Source organism: Scylla paramamosain, unplaced genomic scaffold (genome assembly GCF_035594125.1).
Source record: "Scylla paramamosain isolate STU-SP2022 unplaced genomic scaffold, ASM3559412v1 Contig54, whole genome shotgun sequence".
NCBI classification, from domain to species: Eukaryota; Metazoa; Arthropoda; class Malacostraca; order Decapoda; family Portunidae; genus Scylla; species Scylla paramamosain.
In genome coordinates, this window is record NW_026973719.1 from 485,001 (window position 1) to 505,277 (window position 20,277).

Genomic DNA, 20,277 nt, shown 5'->3' on the forward strand with positions numbered 1-20,277 from the left:
TGAGTTAGAGTACGCTGCAGCAACTGAGGAAACTGGAAAGAATGCAGAGGACAGCAGCAAAGATGGTGCCAGAATTGAAGGAAAAGACTTATGAGGAGTGACTGTAAGAATGAGATTAATAACACTGGAAGAGAGAAGAGAAAGGGGAGACTTAATAACAGTGTGCAAATCAATAAACAGTATGGAAAAGTTAGACCGACAAGTTTTGGAGATACATGTAAATAAGGGAACAAGATGTAGAAGAGGACATACAAAAAGATTAAGAAGAGTAAATGTCTCGGTGACATCAAGAAATATAGTTTCCTATACCAAAGCACTGATCTCTGGAATAGTTTAAGCTGTAATAGTTTTACAGTTGCTAGTGTAAGCAAATTTAAAGAGAAACTGGATAACTGCAGCTATGGAGACAGGTCAAATGACATCAGGACCATAGGGGCTCAAGCATCACCTCCCCAAATATGGAGTTACATACATCAAAAGAATTAGCAACTCTTCCTCTGTCCAGCTATGACATTAATTTTTGCAACACTGTTTTTCAGCTTCCATATGGTTGAAGGTCCTGAAGTAGCAAATGGAGTCACAACAACTTATTGATATGGGATTCAAGTGTTGTGTGGGCTGGTTGAACTAAGGGGTGCATTCATTCAAGACCAGCCAGGCTCAAGCCCAGCGAGAGGGAGCCAGCCAGTGGGAGTGTGTGATGCACAGTGCATAACCATCTCTTGCTCAATCAGTGTTTTTCTCCAGAAGAAACACGTCACCCGGAGTCAATCACTGCACTGCTTACTACCCCTCCTCACGCTTCCTCACACAGTCCTGCCCAAACCTCCTTCATACCCAATCTTTACCTGTGACTAACCAGTGCCACCTGTTAATCCTTTGTCTCACTATTATTACTAACTCATGACTTCCTCTAACATAACATTCATTCACCCTTCAATTTGTTGCTTTCTTTTAAGTAACTAATGTACTGCAGTACCAATACTAGTATTTACTATTTTTTCAAAACTCTGAGTCTATTATACTTTTATTATTATTATTATTTATTATTTATTATCTATTATTATTATTATTATTATTTATTATTATTATTATTATTATTATTATTATTATTATTATTATTATTATTATTACTGTTATTATTATTATTACTATTGTCATACTATTTTATTTTTTCTTGTGATATCAGGAAGATGTTAATAATTTCATTATTTACTTCAGGTAAAACATTTCATTAAGGTTCAAATTCCAGGTCATGCAAAAATATATACACAAACTTAAAGGGAGGGGTTATATTTTACATGCCAGTGTGCATATGCAACTTATGATTTTTTAAAATTTTAGGTAAAAAAATTTTGAAGACCAAGGTTTTTATCTGAAACTTAGTTGAAATTTATATCTTTCTTAGAAGTGGTGTTATTGTTGATAAACTTTAGATACAGTTTTCTCAATTTAAAAAAAAATGGCACTTGAGTCTCTATGGTCCTGACGCCCTCAAATGAGCTTTAGCTCGTATCCTGTACAATACAACTAGGTAAATACAGCTAGGTAAATATGCACACACACACACACACACACACACACACACACACACACACACTGTACCTTTATTCGGAAACTTGTCAGCTGCCTCAATCTGGGATCCGTCAGGATTCTGTCTGATTGGAAGAGGAATCAAGTTGAGTAGTCTACTTTTGTTTTAAGGGACTTTCTGTAAATACCCTGAATTTAATAAAAAACAGTGGTTCTACATGATGGCAGCCAAGCGTGGCAGAAATGCGCCCATTTGGGATTATGTGGAGCTATCAATTCCAAAACAAGCAATATGTTTGGTCACTACAGTACCAAAGCCAGTAACTGCCACAACAAAACCAAAGAAAAAATCACTGGTGTAAATTTGATTTGAAAATGCATAATCTGGCATGTTCATCACCTCAGCCATCCACAGGCCCTTCTATTGAGCTGAGAAGATACTTTGAGGAGCCTCATTTATGCAGGGACAGCAATCCACTGGCGTGGTGGAAGCAACACGAAACCCTCTTCCCCAAGTTAAGTGAAGTGGCCAAGAAATTTTTATTCATTCCTGCCTCATCTGTTCCCTCAGAAAGACTCTTTTCCAAGGCAGGGGAGCTTATCTCCCACAGGCAGAGCAGCCTTAAGGAAGGGAATATAAATATGATTCTCTTCCTTAATAAGAACATGTGAAGAGCCGCTTCCTACCAGTGCCAAGTGATATCCTTCTAGATGCCTTTTTGTTCTATAGTATTGCATGCATTTTGTTTTCATGGAAACTTTTATGTGGTCATACTACTAGTCATACTGTAGTACTAATTAAATTATTTTCTGTGATATAGATTTTTTTTTTCCTTTTTTTTTACGGAACTGATGTGATAATACATTCTGTGATGGACATGATTTTATTGTATATATTTTCTTATTTTCCACTTGTTAACATCAAATACATGAAATGTTAAGTTGAATGTTATCTGTAAGCAAAATCATGTATGGATGTAATCATATGCTTATCTAGTATCCATTGTAATTGTAAGGAAATATTAAGGAAATTAATGTAATGAAATCTAATGCAATATTAAGGAAATTATTGACTGTGGTAAGGAGAGAAGTATTTTAATTTATGGAAATACGCTGTGATGTCTGGAACAATATGATTTTTTTTTTCTCATTTCCAAACTTTAGTAGAGGAGGACTCTTTTGTTACTACTTTCTTACTGTTATTCTTAAAATAGCAAAAACAATTATGATGCCAAAAATAATGTTAATGTATCAAGAAAACATTTGGAAATAATGTACCCTATTTGTCAATAAATGGAAAATCTATCATAAATGTGTATGAATAACTATAACATCCTTGTATCATTTAAAGTAAATTAATGAAAGTAATAGCAATCTGAATGGTTACTTATAGTGTGCGCCCTTCACCTTGCTGAAGTGTGTCTCACTCAACTATAACTGCACATGTATTTTCATGATTGCATATTTATATCATGGAATTCTTCATATAATATATATATATATATATATATATATATATATATATATATATATATATATATATATATATATATATACACACACACACACACACACACACACACACATATATATATATATATATATATATATATATATATATATATATATATATATATATATATATATATATATATATATATATATATATATATATATATATATATATATATGTGTGTGTGTGTATATATATATATATATATATATATATATATATATATATATATATATATATATATATATATATATATATATATATATATATATATATATATATATATACGAGTATATATATATATATATATATATATATATATATATATATATATATATATATATATATATATATATATATATATATATCCTTGGTAAGCATCATGGGAAACACAGTCTGCATCTCGGCAAATTCTAGCCAAAGGGAGAGAGTCGTGATGTTTGTAACAGGTGGAGGGGAATCCTGGATTCTCTCCGTGGTTGGATTCCCTTGCAAACACCAACGAATCTCGTGCCTGGCAGACAATAGGAAGAATCTCGGGTGCCTGGGGCTTGTTAAGAACTTAAGAGTACATAGGATTCATGGAAGGTTCGAATCTCACGAATCCAACAGGGCAAGTAATCAGATTTGCGATTACCTGTTTTATAGAATCCTGCCCAGCCCTACAACTTATTAGATCCAGAGGTGAATGATGCTAAGAGGATGCCAGTGTTTCCTCCGCCGACGCCTCCGCCAAAAAATTTATCTCCATAGAACTTCATTATCCGGGACTTGGATGCCTGGTATTCACAAGTGTGTGATGGGGAGACACCCACAAACAGGGAGTGACTGGCATTGGCTGTCTTGGGGTGGAACTTGTGACTCAGTGAATCTGGCTCATAGATGATCTGCATTGCTCCCAGGGGACTGTCCACAGAGACAACCTGGGAGAGAGAAAGCCTTCCTCAGTCACACCTAGTGCAAGCATGTCTTCCTTCAATGCATCTATAAATTTTCTCTTAGGTCTTGGGGTCTTAAGGACAATATATTACAGCATTTTTGGAATTTATAGTGTCTCTCCTCCTCCTCTTCCTCCAGCTTACATTAGTGATGAGGGAGCTGGCATAGTGCTGGACATAGAAGCCTGTGTCTGAGATTCTCCAGGTGTAGAAGTTGTTGAGTCTGCAGCAGTCTGTCAGTGGCCCTGTGCCTCCCTTCTTCCATAGCTGCACAGTATACAAGGGTTAGGACAACACTGCTAATGCTACTGACTCTCTATCTCTCTCTCTCTCTCTCTCTCTCTCTCTCTCTCTCTCTCTCTCTCTCTCTCTCTCTCTCTCTCTCTCTCTCACTACATCTGCACACAGCAACAAAAAGGTGGCAGGAACAAGGTACAGTAGCACTAGTAGCACCAAAACTTCTCTATCTCTCACACTGTCTCTCTCTCTCTCTCTCTCTCTCTCTCTCTCTCTCTCTCTCTCTCTCTCTCTCTCTCTCTCTCTCTCTCTATGCCTGCACACAACAATGCAAAGTTTGCAGCAGTGTATGGCAGCACTAAAAATACTATAAATTATTCTTGCACCTCTCAGTCTCCGTCTCTCACCATGACTCCATAAATTGCATTGTGCACTTCATTCCCCATCCACCAAGTTGTGTCCTCGCACAGCTCTCCAAGGGTCTTGTAGCCAGCCTGTTCTGCACCTGTACAACACCATGAGAGACAAGAGTCAGCACCACAAAGACTAAAAAAGACAAACACACCACAACAAATAACCGATGTCTTGACACACATTCCCCAATATCCTTCACCAACACAAGACACAGAAGTTGTTATGTACCAGCAACAACATTGCCAGTCAGTACAGTGTTGGGTGCATTGTCCAGCTGAAAGGCACCACTCCAATTCAAGTTCTCTGTTTCCTGTCTGTCTTCATAAGTCCCCAGGAAGAACACAGTTGTGATGAGGTTCCACCTGTAGGTGTTGGAGCCTGTCTCGTGTCTTATGCCTGCCAGAGGGATGGAAAATGAGAGGGAAATGAGGAGAGGAAGTGCACTAGTGACTTCATTAATGAATTTCCACTTTATGAATGGTTTCTGTTACACAAATTACTAAACATGTATGATTAATTAAAGGAAAGGTAGTAAAAAGCTTTTCGTCTCATCAACTCCTCTCGTCTAACTGACTGTCTTCAGCCTCTCTCTCATTGCCGCAATGTTGCATCTCTAGCTATCTTCTACCGCTATTTTCATGCTAACTGCTCTTCTGATCTTGCTGACTACATGCCTCCCCTCCTCCCACAGCCTCATTGCACAAGACTCTTTTTTCTCTCATCCCTATTCTGTCCACCTCTTTAATGCAATAATCAACCAGTATTCTCAATCATTCATCACTTTCTCTGGTAAACACTGGAACTCCCTGCCTGCTTCTGTATTTTCACCTTCCTATGACTTGAACTCTTTGATGAGGAAAGTTTCAAGACACTTATCCTGTAATTTCTGACAACTACTTTTTACTCTGGGGACCAGCAGCTCAGTGGGCCCTTTTTTCTTATAATTTTGTTTTCCTTGGCTAGTGCCCCTCCTACATAAAAATAAATAAATAAAATAATAATAATAATAAAAATAATAATAAAATAAATAAATAAATAAATAAATAAATAGATAAATAATAATAATTAATTAAAAACTATAAACACAAACACACACACACACACACACACACACACACATACCTGAATCTAGCACAAATAAATAGATAAGTAAATAAATAAGAAAAACCATATGAATACACACATGAAAAAAAAAATAAAATAAATAAATAAATAAATAAATAAATAAATAAATAAATAAATAAATAAAACACACACACACACACACACACACACACACACACACACACACACACACACACACACACATGGTAGTGGAGGAGAACGTTATCTATCATGTGCTGGATTCAGGTGTGTGTATTTACCTAGTTGTATAGTACAGGGTTTGAGCTTTGGCTCGGACCCTGTACTATACAACTAGGTAAATACACACACCTGAATCCAGCTCATGATAGATAACGTTCTCCTCCACTACCATGTTCAAGGTCTTGATGAGCCCAACAGCCACATTATAGTTGACATTGAATGATGACCTCTTGACGTAGCTAGAATGGTCACCAATGGCATCAAGGCCCAGGAAGGCAATGGAGTAGCGTGGGTCAGTGATGTCGGTGAAGCCTTCCTGCCCCATGTTACGGAACTCCACACCATCCACTTGGGCCGAACCTGAAGGAGGGACAGAAAGGACTAGTGGTGATGGTATTGGTGGTGGTCATGGTGGATGGAATGTAGTGGTAATAGTAGAGTAGTAATGGTTTTATTAGTGGTGGTGCATGTTAAGGACCACACTCTGAAAAACTTCTGGCTGCACCTCTGCTCTGAAAAGGCTGTACTTGAAGTTACACAGGTTTTTAAGGATGTTCTTATGGTTCTAGTGAGAAATGAACAAGATTCCTACATTAACAGCAGGAGAAACACTCTTGAGAACCTGGTCAGTCATCTCAGTGGCCTTTGAAAGCAGTCATGGTGAGAGAGGGAAGCGTTTCCTTAGTGTGGTACAGGGAGTGTGGTGGTAATTGTTTTAGCAGTAGTTGTTATAGTAGTGGTGGTGGTGGTGGCAGTGGTGGTGGTAATGGTAGTAGTAGTAGTAGCAGTAGTAAGCATTCAAAGAAAATGGAACAAATCATCATTAAAAACATCACTTGATCTTCCAGACTTACCAAAGCTTCATCACTTTATCTTCCAGATTCACCAAAGCTTTACCAATCAGCTTATCTTTCACTCAACAAAGCTTTACCAATCAGCTTATCTTCCAAACTCACTAAAGCTTCACCAACTAGTTTATCTTCCATTCTCACCAAAGCTTTATCACTTTGTCTTCCAGACTCACCAAAGCTTTACCAATCAGCTTATCTTCCAGACTCACCAAAGCTTAACCAACCAGAATATCTTCCAGACTCACCAAAGCTTTATCACTTTATCATCCAGACTCACCAAAGCTTCACCAATCAGCTTATCTTCCAGACTCACCAAAGCTTCACCAACTAGTTTATCTTCCAGACTCATCAAAGCTTTATTGCTTTATCTTCCAAACTCACCAAAGCTTTATTGCTTTATCTTCCAGACTCACCAAAGCTTCACCAGTCAGCTTATCTTCCAGACTCACCAACATAATGCTTGCCATTCTGGAAGACTGTGGAGACCAGAATTCTTCCCCCGTTGCTGTTCTCCGTGATTCCTTCCACCGCAATGTTCCGGCTCAGGAGACCGACCTCCCCAGCCAGTGTGATGGAAGTGCCGTCTGACAGCGTGTGTATCTCCCCTGGGTGGAGATACACAGATTTAATTGATGCCAAACTTGCATGTGTGTCTTTGTACCTGATGCTTGTGTCTATGGATTGCTGGGAAGGAAGAGTCTCTATTTATTCCTTGCATGTTCTACTCCTCTCATTCTGTCTCTTCTTGATAAATAGAAAGCTTTCATTGATTACACACTTGCTTCTGTCTATTCATATCTGATGCTTGTGTTTATGGATTGTCATGAAAGTGTCTATTTATTTCTTGCATGTTCTAATTTTCTCATTCTGTCTTCTCTTGATAAATAGACAGAGATTTCACTGATGACAAACTTACTTTCTACTTATACCAGATGCTTGTGTTTATGGAATGCTGTGATAGAAGGATCTCTATTTATTTCTATCCTCATATGTTTTGGTTCTTTCATTCTCCTCTCATCTCCTTCTCTCAAGCCTCCACCACTGTGCTTCATTTATTTCTGTCCTAACAAGCTCTTCTATATCCATTCTCTCCCATACTGAACACTCTGACCTCCCATTCAACTGCAGGTAATTGTCTTGCACCCACTGCATCTACCACACTCAAATATTCCTGTCCTTACATGCTCTACTTCACTCATTCTCTCCAATACTCCAGCCACTCTGATTTCCCATTTCACTGCAGGTCACTGTCTTCCACCCACTGCATGTCACACTCACATACACTCACTTATTCATCTTACTCTCTGCCATTCTTCCTACAAGATCAGACTACCAAAGAATGCTGTGTTTGACACCCTCAGGCACTACACATTGCATTCCTTCTCCTTAACCTGATATATACCACAAATGTTATGCATTCTCCTTACTTCCACCAAGTGCTAGATGGAATTCTGGAGAAGAGATGGGAGTGTAGACTAAACTAATGTTTCAGTGAGTGAAGGACAAGGAGCAAAACACTCACCAAGGTGCTGGAATTTGAGTGCTGAGTCTAGGGTGAGTGTGGCACCATTGATTGCTACCACTCGCCTCACTTCGCTCTCTGTTGCCTCTTTTCCTGTTGTTGTCACACCCACCTGAATGGCAGTGTGGTGAGAGGTGAAGGGAGAGAATGGGAGGCAGAGCAAGGCATGGGAGAGGAACACAATATGAAAAGGGACATGATCTAAGGAGAGATAAATGGAAGGGGAAGAGAGGAAAGCAGAGGGGGAGAGAAGTATGAAAAAGGGACAATCTGAGAAGAGGTAAATGGAAGGAAAAGAAGAGAAGTTGGACTAAGACATGGGAAAGAGAGAGAGACTTAAAGAGAGTAAAGCAGAATAAAATAATGAGAAATAGAGAATAAGAAGAAGGGGATATAATAGATGATCCAATTATACTCTTCTTTTTCCTTCCCCTTCCTTCCCTGTGCTTCTCCTTCCTTCTCTCCCCTTCCCAAACTACCTCTGAAATATTAGTAAAATACAATAAACAATACCAATGCAAAATTTCTGTCCAACAACTACAGCTTTTCCTCTTCTTCCTTCCGATCTTCTTGCCTTCTGACTGAACCTATTCTTACCTCACCTAACCCAATCTAACCTGGCATCCCCTCACTCAGTTTTCTCCTTCTCTCTGTCTCTTAATCTATCCTAACTTAATTTCACCTTACTTTACCATGTATCTCACCTAACTTAATCTTACCTTAAGTTTCTTATTTAACTTAACCTAACCTAATAACCTCACCTAACCTAACCTACTCATTCAGCTTTCCCATTCTCTCTGCCTCTCAATCTTACCTAACTTAAGCTTATCTTACCTGAACGTAATTAATCTAACTTTGTATCTTTATTATGCCTTCTCCTTCTCTCTGCCTCTTAATCTAACCTAACCTAATCTAACTTATAACTTAACCTTACCAATCCTAACTTAATCTAACTTAACCTTACATATCCTAACCTGACCTGACCTTACCTAACCTGATCTCACCTCATCTGACACCCCTCCACTCACCTCTTTATTGAGCCAGGAAGCATCAGGATCCTCGGCCAGAGTTATGTGGCCGGTCCCAACCTCCACTGTGGCCCCAAGCTTGTGCCATGATCTCCTGCACACCTGCCCATGCAGCCTGAGATAGCCAAACACACCTGCAACATACCAGACCTTCATTTCACACCTGTAGCTATCTTTATAACAAAGGTACAAGGGTGATATAAGCAAAATTTTCATGGTCAGTAATCAAGATAGAACAAGAAATAATGAGTTCAAGCTGGAAAATATTTCAATGAGAGAGAGGAAGGAACTGGTTCTCAAATAAGGTGGTAGATGAATGGAATGAACCCAGTAATCAGGTTGTTAGAGCCGAGTCATTAGGGAGCTTTAAAAGATGATTAGACAAATTTGTGGATTGGGTGATAGGTGGAAATAGATAGGCATGTTCTGTACAAGGACTGCCACGTGTAGACCAGGCAGCTTCTTGCAGCTTCTCTTGTGTTCTTATGTTCTTATTTTCTTCAGCCTCTCACTGTTATTTGCCACATCTCTCCTCCATCACCAGCTACTTTGAGACAAAACACTCACAGGCAACAACAAGGAAGTCACAGGTACCCACAACAAGACACTCACGGGTAAGAACAAGCTGCCTCCAAGCTTTATAGGGACTACAAATTGCAAAAGCCATTCTTTTATCTCCTTTTTCCTTGTACGTGTTTATAAAGATTTTGTACATCATTCTTGGCGCTGTGCATTGTTGTTTATCTCAGTGAGAGAGTTAATGCATTGTTAATTACCTTATCAGCAGTCTTCCTTCGTTGTGTCAACTGTTATTCTGTCACTAGTGTTTTTCTAGCCTTTATCATAACCTTTGAGAATCAATAACAACTTTTAATAATATAACAACTTTTAATAATCTTCTATAACCTGCCAGCCTCTTTTTTTGCAGCCTCTCAGTATCATCAATGACCTTCAAATACTTCTTTACAACCATCTGAGCTTCTCTTGCAACCTCTGTTCATCACTAACAGGCTTTTAACACTCCCCTTACAACCTACCGCCCTTTCCTTGCAATCTCCTAGCACCATTAATAGATAAACACCTTTCCAAACTCCTTTACAACCTTCCAGAATCATCAACAATCTTTCAACTCTCCTATACAACCTTCCAGCACCCTTCCACAGTGTTCTAGCACATACCTATAGTTTTCCAGCCCAGGTTCATGCTATAGGCATCAACATCTTCAGGGTCCATCAGGCGAATGATGAGACTGTGGGTGAAGGGAGTGTCTGAGGAGTAGCCAGCCATTAAAGAGCCTCCCTGGTGGTGATGGAGCAGCAGAGTTGGTTAGGTGTCTTAATCTTAGTGCAGGGTGTGGTGTGTGGAGAGATGAGGAGGTGATACAGGCAAGGATTGTTAACTGAAGATTAGATTAACACACACATACACTAGAAAAGTGGTGACACAAGCAAGGGGTGTTAACTAAGATTAGATTAACACATGCACGCACACACGCACACATGCATGCATGTGCGCGCACACACACACACACACACACACACACACACACACAGGAGGAGGCAGTAGGCACCTGCCAAAATGATAATTACTCCCGGTGAGGTCTAAAGCACTGGATCAGGGGATGCTGTGAACTTATCATTAAAACCAGCTGTGACCTCACTGAACATTTCCCTTTGTGTCTCATAACACAAGGGGGCAGGACAACTCTATTCCTCCACTCAAAACTATAAGCACCTAATAACACACACACACACACACACACACACACACACACACACACACACAATCACCTTTCACTCAAAAAATTGAAATTATCATGGCGACTCTTACACCAGACTCAGAGTCCCCATCTGTGGAAGGGACCACAAATGTCCCCAGGTCGGACTGCTCTTCTGATAATGACCCTCAGTGTCTTGACACCCCCCTCAACTTTTTCATTAACTTCTGCAACATTCGCAGTCTAAGATCTCATTTTCAATATGCGGAACATCACCTCTCCTCTTCTAAATCTCATCTTCTTTTCCTCACTGAAACCAAGGTGTCAGAGGAAACTAACAGTAGCCCCTTTTTTGTTCCCTCCTACTTTCTCTATCCTCATTTTCAATCCAAAGCTGGATGCTGCATTTATGTGCGCAATGACTTAACCTGCTCTCGTGCCCACGCTCTTGAATCTTCCAAGTTTACACATTATCTGGCTACGACTACAGAGTCACTCTCAAACTAAATTTATCTGTGCTGTATACCTCTCACCTAACTCCTCTGACTGTAAGAAATTCTTTGACTACTTAACTTCCAAAGTGGAGCACATTCTGACTCTCTTCCCTTTTGCAGAGATCTCTACTCTTGGAGACTTCAATGTTCACCACCAGCTTTGGCTTTCCTCTCCCTTTACTGACCATCATGTTGAACTAGCCTTCAACTGTGATATCCTCCACAACCTAGAGCAATTGGTGCAACACCCTACTTCTATTCCTGACCGTCTTGGAGATACGCCCAACATTCTTGACCTTTTCCTGACCTCTAATCCTTTTGCTTACGATGTCACCCTCTCATCTCCGTTGGGCTCCTCCGATCACAATCTTATATCTGTATCTTGTCCTATTGTTCCAATCCTTCCTCAGGATCCCCCTTAGCAAAGGTGCCTCTGGTGTTTTGCCTATGCTAGTTGGGGGACCTGAAGAGGTATTTTGCTGATTTTCCTTGGAATGACTACTGCTTCCATGTCAGAGACCCATCTTTGTGTGCCAAGCACATAACAGAAGTGGTGGTGTCTGGCATGGAGGCGTACATTCCTCACTCTTTTTCTTGACCTAAACCTTCCAAACTTTGGTTAAACACAGCTTGTTCTCGTGCTATACATGATAGAGAGGTGGCCCACAAAAGGTACTTAAGCCTTCCATCACCAGAATCTCATGCACTTTATATTTCTGCCCGGAACCATGCCAAGTCTGTTCTCCAACTAGCCAAAAACTCCTTCATTAATGGAAAGTGTCAACATTTTTCAAGATCTAACTCCCCTTGTTACTTCTGGCATCTAGCCCCCAAAAATTGCCAATAACTTTGTTTCTTCTTCTTTCCCTCCTTTATTTCAACCTGATGGCACCACTACTATCATATCTATCTCTAAAGCTGAACTCTTCCCTCAAACCTTTGCTAAAAACTCTACCTTGGACAATTCAGGGCTTGTTCCTCCTTCTCCTCCACCCTCTGACTACTTCATGCTACCTATTAAAATTGTTCGCAATGATGTTTTTGCATGCCCTCACTGGCCTAAAACCTTGGAAGGCTTATGGATCTGATGGAGTCCCTCCTATTGTTTTCTGAAACTGTGCCTCTGTGCTTGGACCTTGCCTAGTCAAAATCTTTCAACTCTGTCTGTCAACATCTACCTTTCCTTCTTGCTGGAAGTTTGCCTACATACAGCCTGTTCCTAAAAAGGGTGACCATTCTAGTCCCTTAAACTACCATCCTATTGCTTTAATTTCCTGCTTATCTAAAGTTTTTTAATCTATCCTCAACAAGAAGATTCTTAAACATCTATCACTTCACAACCTTTTATCTGATCGCCAGTATGGGTTCTGTCAAGGCCACTGTTCTGGTGATCTTCTGGCTTTCCTTACTGAGTCTTGGTCATCCTTTTTTAGAGATTTCGGTGAAACTTTTGCTGTTGCCTTGGATATATCAAAAGCTTTTGATAGAGTCTGGCACAAAGCTTTGATTTTCAAAGTACCTTCCTACAGCTTCTATCCTTCTCTCTGTAACTTCATCTCAAGTTTCCTTTCTGACCATTCTATTGATGCTGTGGTAGACAGTCACTGTTCTTCTCCTAAATCTATTAACAGTGGTGTTCCTCAGGATTCTGTCCTATCACCCACTCTCTTCCTATTATTCATCAATGATCTTCTAAACCAAACTTCTTGTCCTATCCACAACTACACTGATGATACCACCCTGCACTTTTCCACGTCTTTTCATAAATATCCAACACTTCAGGAAGTAAACATTTCACGCAGGGAAGCCGCAGAATGCCTAACTTCTGATTTTTCTAAAATTTCTGATTGGGGCAGAGCAAACTTGGTATTGTTCAATGCCTCAAAAACTCAATTCCTCCATCTATCAACTTGACACAACCTTCCAGATAACTATCCTCTCTTCTTCAATGACACTCAACTGCCCCCTCTTCTGCACTGAACATCCTTAGTCTGTCCTTTACTTATAATCTAAAATGGAAACTTCAAAGCTCATCTCTAGCTAAAACAGCTTCTATGAAGTTAGGCATTTTGAGACATCTCCACCAGTTTTTCTCAACCCCTAGCTGCTAACTCTATACAAGGGCCTTATCCACCCATATATGGAATATGCTTCACATGTCTGGCAGGGGTTCCACTCATACCACTCTTCTAGACATTTCTCTTCTAGACTTCTCTCATTGCCACAATGTTACATCTCTAGCTGTCTTCTACCCTTATTTTCATGCTAACTGCTCTTCTGATCTTGCTAACTGCATGCCTCCCCTCCTCCCACAGCCTTGCTGCACAAGATTTTCTTCTTTCTCTCACCCTTATTCTGTCCACCTCTCTACTGCAGGAGTTAACCAGTATTCTCAATCATTCATCCCTTTCTCTGGTAAACTTTGGAACTCCCTGCCAGCTTCTGTATTTCCACCTTCCTATGACTTGAATTCCTTCAAGAGGGAGGTTTCAAGACACTTATCCTTCAATTTTTGACTACCACTTTGAACCCTTTTATGGGAATAGCATCTCAGTTGGGATTTTTTTTATTGGATTTTTGTTGCCCTTGGCCAGTGTCCCTCCTACATAAAAAAAAAAAAAACATGCATCAACACTAAAATGAAGAGGTGACAGAGGCAAGAAGTGTTAACTGAAGTGAAGACTAAGCAGAGACACAGAGACAAGACTAGAGAAGTGTAGCTTAGGCTCTGTATGTATATAACTAACACACTCACATACAGAGGCAAGGGGTGACAGAAGCGAGGAGTGTTAACTAAAGAGAAGACTGGACAAACAGAGATACAAAGACAACCAGAGGAGTGTAGCTGATGCCCTGTACACCACAACCAGCTAACAACACAGGTACCTACAAGGTAGTCACAGGTGCTGACCTCCATCACTGCTACTCACCTGGATGTAAATAATGGTGGCCTCAAATCTGTGGTCCATCGTGTCATCAAACTCAATGGTGCCATACACAAAGACACGGCCAAGCTTGAGTGTGGCCGTGTCCACAACGAGCCACATGCCTGTAGGGTATACCAGGGTATGATCAAGTGTAGTTGAGTAAAATGTCATAAGGTGTAACTGAGTGTAGTTTGGTGTGACAGAGTGTAGTGTAGTGTTTACTGGGTATTACTGAACATGGTTTAGTGTGGCAAGGTGAAGGAGTGTAGATAATTTATGCTTACACCCAAGAAAAAATCAGTTTCAGTACAAAGGAGACAAGAGAGAGAGAGAGAGAGAGAGAGAGAGAGAGAGAGAGAGAGAGAGAGAGAGAGAGAGAGAGAGAGAGAGAGAGAGAGAGAGAGAGAGAGAGAGAGAGGAGAGAGAGAATTGTGTGTTACAAACTTACTGAGTTTTTATTCTAGAGTGGTGGATATAATGCAAGAAAGAGATGGATGGGCTGATTGTGTTTATTTAGACCTGAAGGCAGCCTTTGATAAAGTGCCACACAGGAAATTGTTGTGGAAGTTGAAGCATAATGGTGGGCTAAGGGGAGGCTTGCTGAGATGGATGGAAAATTTCTTGACAAACAGAGAAATGAGAACCTTGGTAAAAGATCAAAAATCATCATGGAGGGAAGTCATAAGTGGAGTACCCCAAGGCTCAGTACTTACCAATCATGTTTGCAGTCTATATAAATGATATGATGGAAAGTGTGAACAGCTACATGAGCCTTTTTGCGAATGATGCAATGTTGCTGAAGAAAGTTGAGAGTGCAGAGGACTGTGAAACATTACAAGAAGACCTGAACAAGATATCAGAGTGGAGTTATAGATGGGAAATGGAATTTAATTTAAAGAAGTGTAAGGTAATAGAATTTGGAAAAAGTACAAGAAGAGTAAAAGGAAATTATATGTTGAATGGTGTAAGGTTGACTTGGAACCTGACCCCAGAGAGACACATTAGCAAAATTACATTAGCAAAATTACTTGTTGAGAAGAATAAGGCAGGTCTTTGCATATATGGATGAAGAGATGGTCAGGAAGATGATCGTGTCGCTGATAAGACCCAGACTAGAATATGCAGCAGTAGTGTGGTTGCCATACAAGAAAAAGGATATAAGGAAGTTGGAGAGAGTTCAGAGAGCAGCTACAAAGATGATACCAAGTATCAGAGACTTGTCATATGAAGAGAGACTGGAAAGGATACATCTACAAACGTTGGAAAAGAGGAGAGAAAGGGGAGACATGATTGCGATATATAAAGCATATAAGGGAGTAGAGGAGGTGGACTAAAGCAACTTAATGGTCTGGGATACACGGAACACTAGAGGACATGGAAAGAGGCTGAAGAAGAGTGCTTGTAGAAGAGATGTCAAAAAGTATAGTTTCCCATATAAATACAACAGTAAATACACACACTTACTCTCAGGAATCACAATCTCATCTCCCTCCACGGGCAGGCTGTATTCTGCCTCTGTTGGGTGGCCACCAGTACTGACTGGCATATGCTTCCACGTCTCCACATCAGACCAGCGGAAAGGTGCATCTGGATGTGTTGTGGGGACTGGTCTAGGGTCAGGTGCAGAACATCCTTTGTGCTGACACCTAGAGAGAGTAGAGAGTAGAAAGAGAGAGAGTTGAGAGAGAGAGAGAGAGAGAGAGAGAGAGAGAGAGAGAGAGAGAGAGAGAGAGAGAGAGAGAGAGAGAGAGAGAGAGAGAGAGAGAGAGAGAGAGAGAGAGAGAGAGAGAGAGAGAGAGATATTATTTGTAATTAGACTATATTGTGAAGATGATTCGGTGTTTCATCTTGACAGCTTGTATTGAGATTTTCAAGGGTGTTTTCATGATTCTACTGATAGTTAAAGAAGGGTATTGAGAGTCGAACAGATGCTCATAGTTTTCAAGGGTGTTTTTGTGATTCTAGTGATAATTTTGACAAGCTCTGGTGGAAGTTTTGGGGTTTTCAAGGATGGTTTTGTGATTCTAGTGATAATTTTGGGAGGTTACAGATAGTCTGACAGGCTCTGGTGAAAGTTTTGGGGTTTTCAAGGTGTTTTTGTTAGTCTAGTGATAAGTTGGGGAGGGTAATGATAAACTGACAGATTACAGTGGAGGTTAAGAGGATTTTCAAGGGTGTTTTTGGGATTCAGTTGGTAGTTTAAAGGGTACTGATAGTCTGGTGAATTATGGTGAAAGTTATAGGAGTTTTCAAGGATGTTTTTGTGACTAGTGATAGTCCAAAAACTTTACATCACCAATAGCAAACAAACACACACACACACACACACACACACACACACACACACACACACATACACACACACATCATCGTCGAGTAAACAACCAGCAATCCAAGCTCCTGCAAAGAAAGATTTTGTTTGACCATGGCCACCACTAGGAGCTTAGAATGTGTTCCCGGGTAGGAGCTATGCTCAAGTAGAGTTCTCCTGTCTCCAGAAATAAATAAATAAAAGAAAATTTAAGTAGAGCTGTGCTCAAGTAGAGTTCTCCTGTCTCCAGAAATAAATAAATAAAAGAAAATTTAAGTAATAACAGAGGTAATAAAATGAGTAAAAGCTCCAGCAAGGCGGACGCCATAGGTGGGAGTGGAGTGTTGCCAACGTGGTCACCATTCCCAGGATTTGAGGAAGATAATGAACTACATGATAAAATGCAAGGAAGGAAAGTGGCTTTGATGGAAGGGATGATCAGTGACCTCACTGAAAGAGTGAAAAAAATTAGAAAAAAAAACAACATGACCTGGAAGAGGAAAACAAAGAATTGAAGACTATGTGCTGATCTAAAAACAAAATTGAAGGAAAACAATGATATTATTAAAAAACAGGAAAATGAAGTGATAGGGATGAAAAGTGAACATCAAATCTGGAGGAAGGAAAAAAAGGAAGAAAAAGTTAACTTTACAGAAATCATAGAAGCGCAAAAGAAGGAAAAGACAGATTTAAGTAAGGAAATTGTGAAAGTGATCAAACAGGAGGAATCGATGGTAAGGGACACAATGGACAAAGAGAAATGTATTGTTATATATGGATTAAAAGAGGAAACTGACCCAGTAAGATACAAGAGGGAAAAAGAACAAAAAAAGGTTGCAGAGGACATTGTAAAAAATATACAGAGAGAAGGGGAGGACTGGATAAGTGAAATTGAGGAAATACATAGACTGGGGAAGTATATAGGAGGAGAACAACCAATGAAAGTAAAATTTAGGGCACAAACAACAGCCATGGAAGTGATATTGAATGTGTGGAAACTGGACAAGACAGAGCAATACAGGAAAGTTTGGATAAAGGACATGAATGAGGAGGAGAGACTCAAGGTAAGCGATCTAATAAAAGAAGCAAAGGCAAAAAAATAGAAAAGAACAGAGGAAGAGAAAAAAAAAGTTCTATTGGAAGGTAAAAGACAAGAGGCTCAGGAAGTGGTATCTGACAAAAAAAAAAAAGAATAGAAAATGTAAATAATGTATGGAAAAATAAAAAGTGGACAGTGGCAAATACAAATATAAATGGTTTAATATCAATGTTGCGAGAATTGAATAATTATATTAAGATAAAGCAGCCCGACATCATGGGTATTACTGAAGTTAAACTAAATGAGACAACAGAAAATATAAGAATTGATAATAGTAATTATAATGTGTGGATAAAACATAGAAATAATAAGAAAGGGGGAGGAGTCATGTTACTTATAAAGAAGAGTATAACAGTGGAAGAGGTTGAAATAGGAGAAGGAATGGCGGAAGTAATTAGAATTAAAACAAAAAGGAAACGAAAAGGAAGAAGAGATTTTGCAGTGGCTTATGTACCCACAGAGACAAATGCATGGACACAAGAGGATTATAAATTATTGTTAAGAGATACTAGTAACCGTTTGGAGAGAATACTGGCAGAGAGTAACAATATAACACTTATGGGTGACTTTAATTGCAAGGAGGTATGCTGGGAAGAGTGGACCATGGATCGGGGAGAAGAGTCATGGGGATATATGCCTCTAAATTTAATAATGACAAATACTATGACCCAGTGGATTGGAGAAAATACAAGATTTGGGGGTAATGAAGCGACATCAAGGCTAGACTTTGTTTACAAAGGAAATGGACATCATTGAAGCAATAAATTATCAGTGCCCACTAGGTAAAAGTGACCATCTGTTAATTGAATTCAGCATAGGCAGTGGTGCAACAGAAAACAGGAATGAAATTTACAAGAATGGGAGATATAATTACAAGAAAGCAGATTTTATCAGGTTGAGGGAATATTTTGCAGAGGCTAAATGGAAACAACTGTTCACGGCAAGCAGTACGCAGGAAAAGTCGGACATATTAATGGAAATTTTTAATGAAGGGGTCAGTAGATATGTACCAAAGATCAAAACAAAGGAAGTGAAAAAGAAAAAAAACTGGTTTAATACGAGATGTATAACAGCAAGAAAAAGAAAAAGAAGCAACATGGAATAGATGGAGAAAAAAGAGGAAGTGAGAAATGGGAAGATTTCAAGAAGGCAAGAAACGAATATATCAGAATCCTGAGAGGTGAAAAAAGGAATTATGAGAAAGATATAGTTAACAAATGGAAAGGTGTGCCGAAGTTATTCTTCAGATATGTGAATGGGAAGATGAAAACAAGTAAACAATAGATAAATTAACAAAAATGACATTACATACGAAGATACACAGTTACAAGCGGAATTAATGAACAAGTGCTTCCAGTCAGTATTTACCAGAGAAAGCAAATTTGAAGGAGAAAGAGCATGGCACAGAGGCAATGTGGTGAGAGAGATACAGGTGGACATAAGTGAAATTAAAAAGATTATGAAAGACTTGGATATAAATAACGCTCAAGGACCAGATGGAATGTCCATCTGGATACTTAAGGAATGTTGTGAACAACTGGCAGAAGGTATACACAATACCATAGTATGTTCTTTTAAGGAAGGAAAAATTCTTCTAGACTGGAAGAGAGCCAATATTGTGCCCATTTTTAAAGGAGGTAATAAAGAAGATCCATTGAATTACAAACCAGTGTCCCTAACAAGTGTGGTGGCAAAAATAGCAGAAAGAATAGTTAAAAACAGATGAATGGAATATTTAGAAGAAACACATACATTGACTGACAGACAATTTGGTTTCAGAAGTGGAAGATCTTGTGTCACGAATTTAGTGGGCTTTTATAGCAGAGCAACTGATATAATTCAAGAGAGAGAGGGTTGGGCAGACTATTTTTATTTAGACCTAAAAAAAAAGCATTTGATAAGGTACCACACCAGAGACTGCTATGGAAAATTCAAAATATAGGGGGTTTGCAAGGAAACACACTGAATTGGATTACAGACTTCTTGAGGGATAGAGAAATGAGAACAGTAATAAAGGGAGAAAAATCAGAATGGTGTAGAGTTACAAGTGGAGTACCACAGGGGGACAATCTTAGCATCATAACGTTTCTGGTTTATGTCAATGATATGATGGATGAAGTTGACAGTTATATAAGTCTGTTTTGCAGATGATGCAAAATTATTGAAAAGAGTGGAAAACAATATGGATTGTGAAATATTACAGAAAGATCTAAAAAAGATATATAAATGGAGTAAGAAATGGGAAATGGAATTCAATGCAAAGAAATGCAAGGTGATGGAATTAGGAAAAGGCAAAAGAAGATTGACAAGTTCCTACACCACAGGAGAAATAGAAATTAAGAAAACCAAAGAATAAAAGACTTGGGAATTACAATAAGTGATAATTTA

The 20,277-nt window shown here is 39.2% G+C and overlaps 1 protein-coding gene across 7 annotated transcripts in view; it reads right to left on the minus strand.

Moving 5' to 3' along the window:
- LOC135098313 (fibrocystin-L-like) overlaps window positions 1-20,277 on the minus strand; it is a 48,354-nt gene that overhangs the window by 1,372 nt on the left and 26,705 nt on the right. For 4 of the 7 annotated variants that reach the window (XM_064000605.1, XM_064000604.1, XM_064000603.1 and 1 more), the window contains 12 exons: window positions 15,944-16,125; window positions 14,483-14,601; window positions 10,520-10,640; window positions 9,342-9,475; window positions 8,314-8,425; window positions 7,241-7,396; window positions 6,070-6,300; window positions 4,864-5,031; window positions 4,629-4,726; window positions 4,129-4,251; window positions 3,684-3,969; window positions 1,606-1,658 (listed from right to left, as the gene is read on the minus strand). In XM_064000605.1, coding sequence (XP_063856675.1) covers window positions 3,709-3,969; window positions 4,129-4,251; window positions 4,629-4,726; window positions 4,864-5,031; window positions 6,070-6,300; window positions 7,241-7,396; window positions 8,314-8,425; window positions 9,342-9,475; window positions 10,520-10,640; window positions 14,483-14,601; window positions 15,944-16,125 — 1,705 coding nt within the window. In that variant the 3' untranslated portion in view covers window positions 1,606-1,658; window positions 3,684-3,708. Of the gene's footprint in view, window positions 1-1,605; window positions 1,659-3,683; window positions 3,970-4,128; window positions 4,252-4,607; window positions 4,727-4,863; window positions 5,032-6,069; window positions 6,301-7,240; window positions 7,397-8,313; window positions 8,426-9,341; window positions 9,476-10,519; window positions 10,641-14,482; window positions 14,602-15,943; window positions 16,126-20,277 lie in introns of those variants that run through there. The other 3 variants (XM_064000607.1, XM_064000608.1, XM_064000610.1) reach the window with 3 other exon arrangements.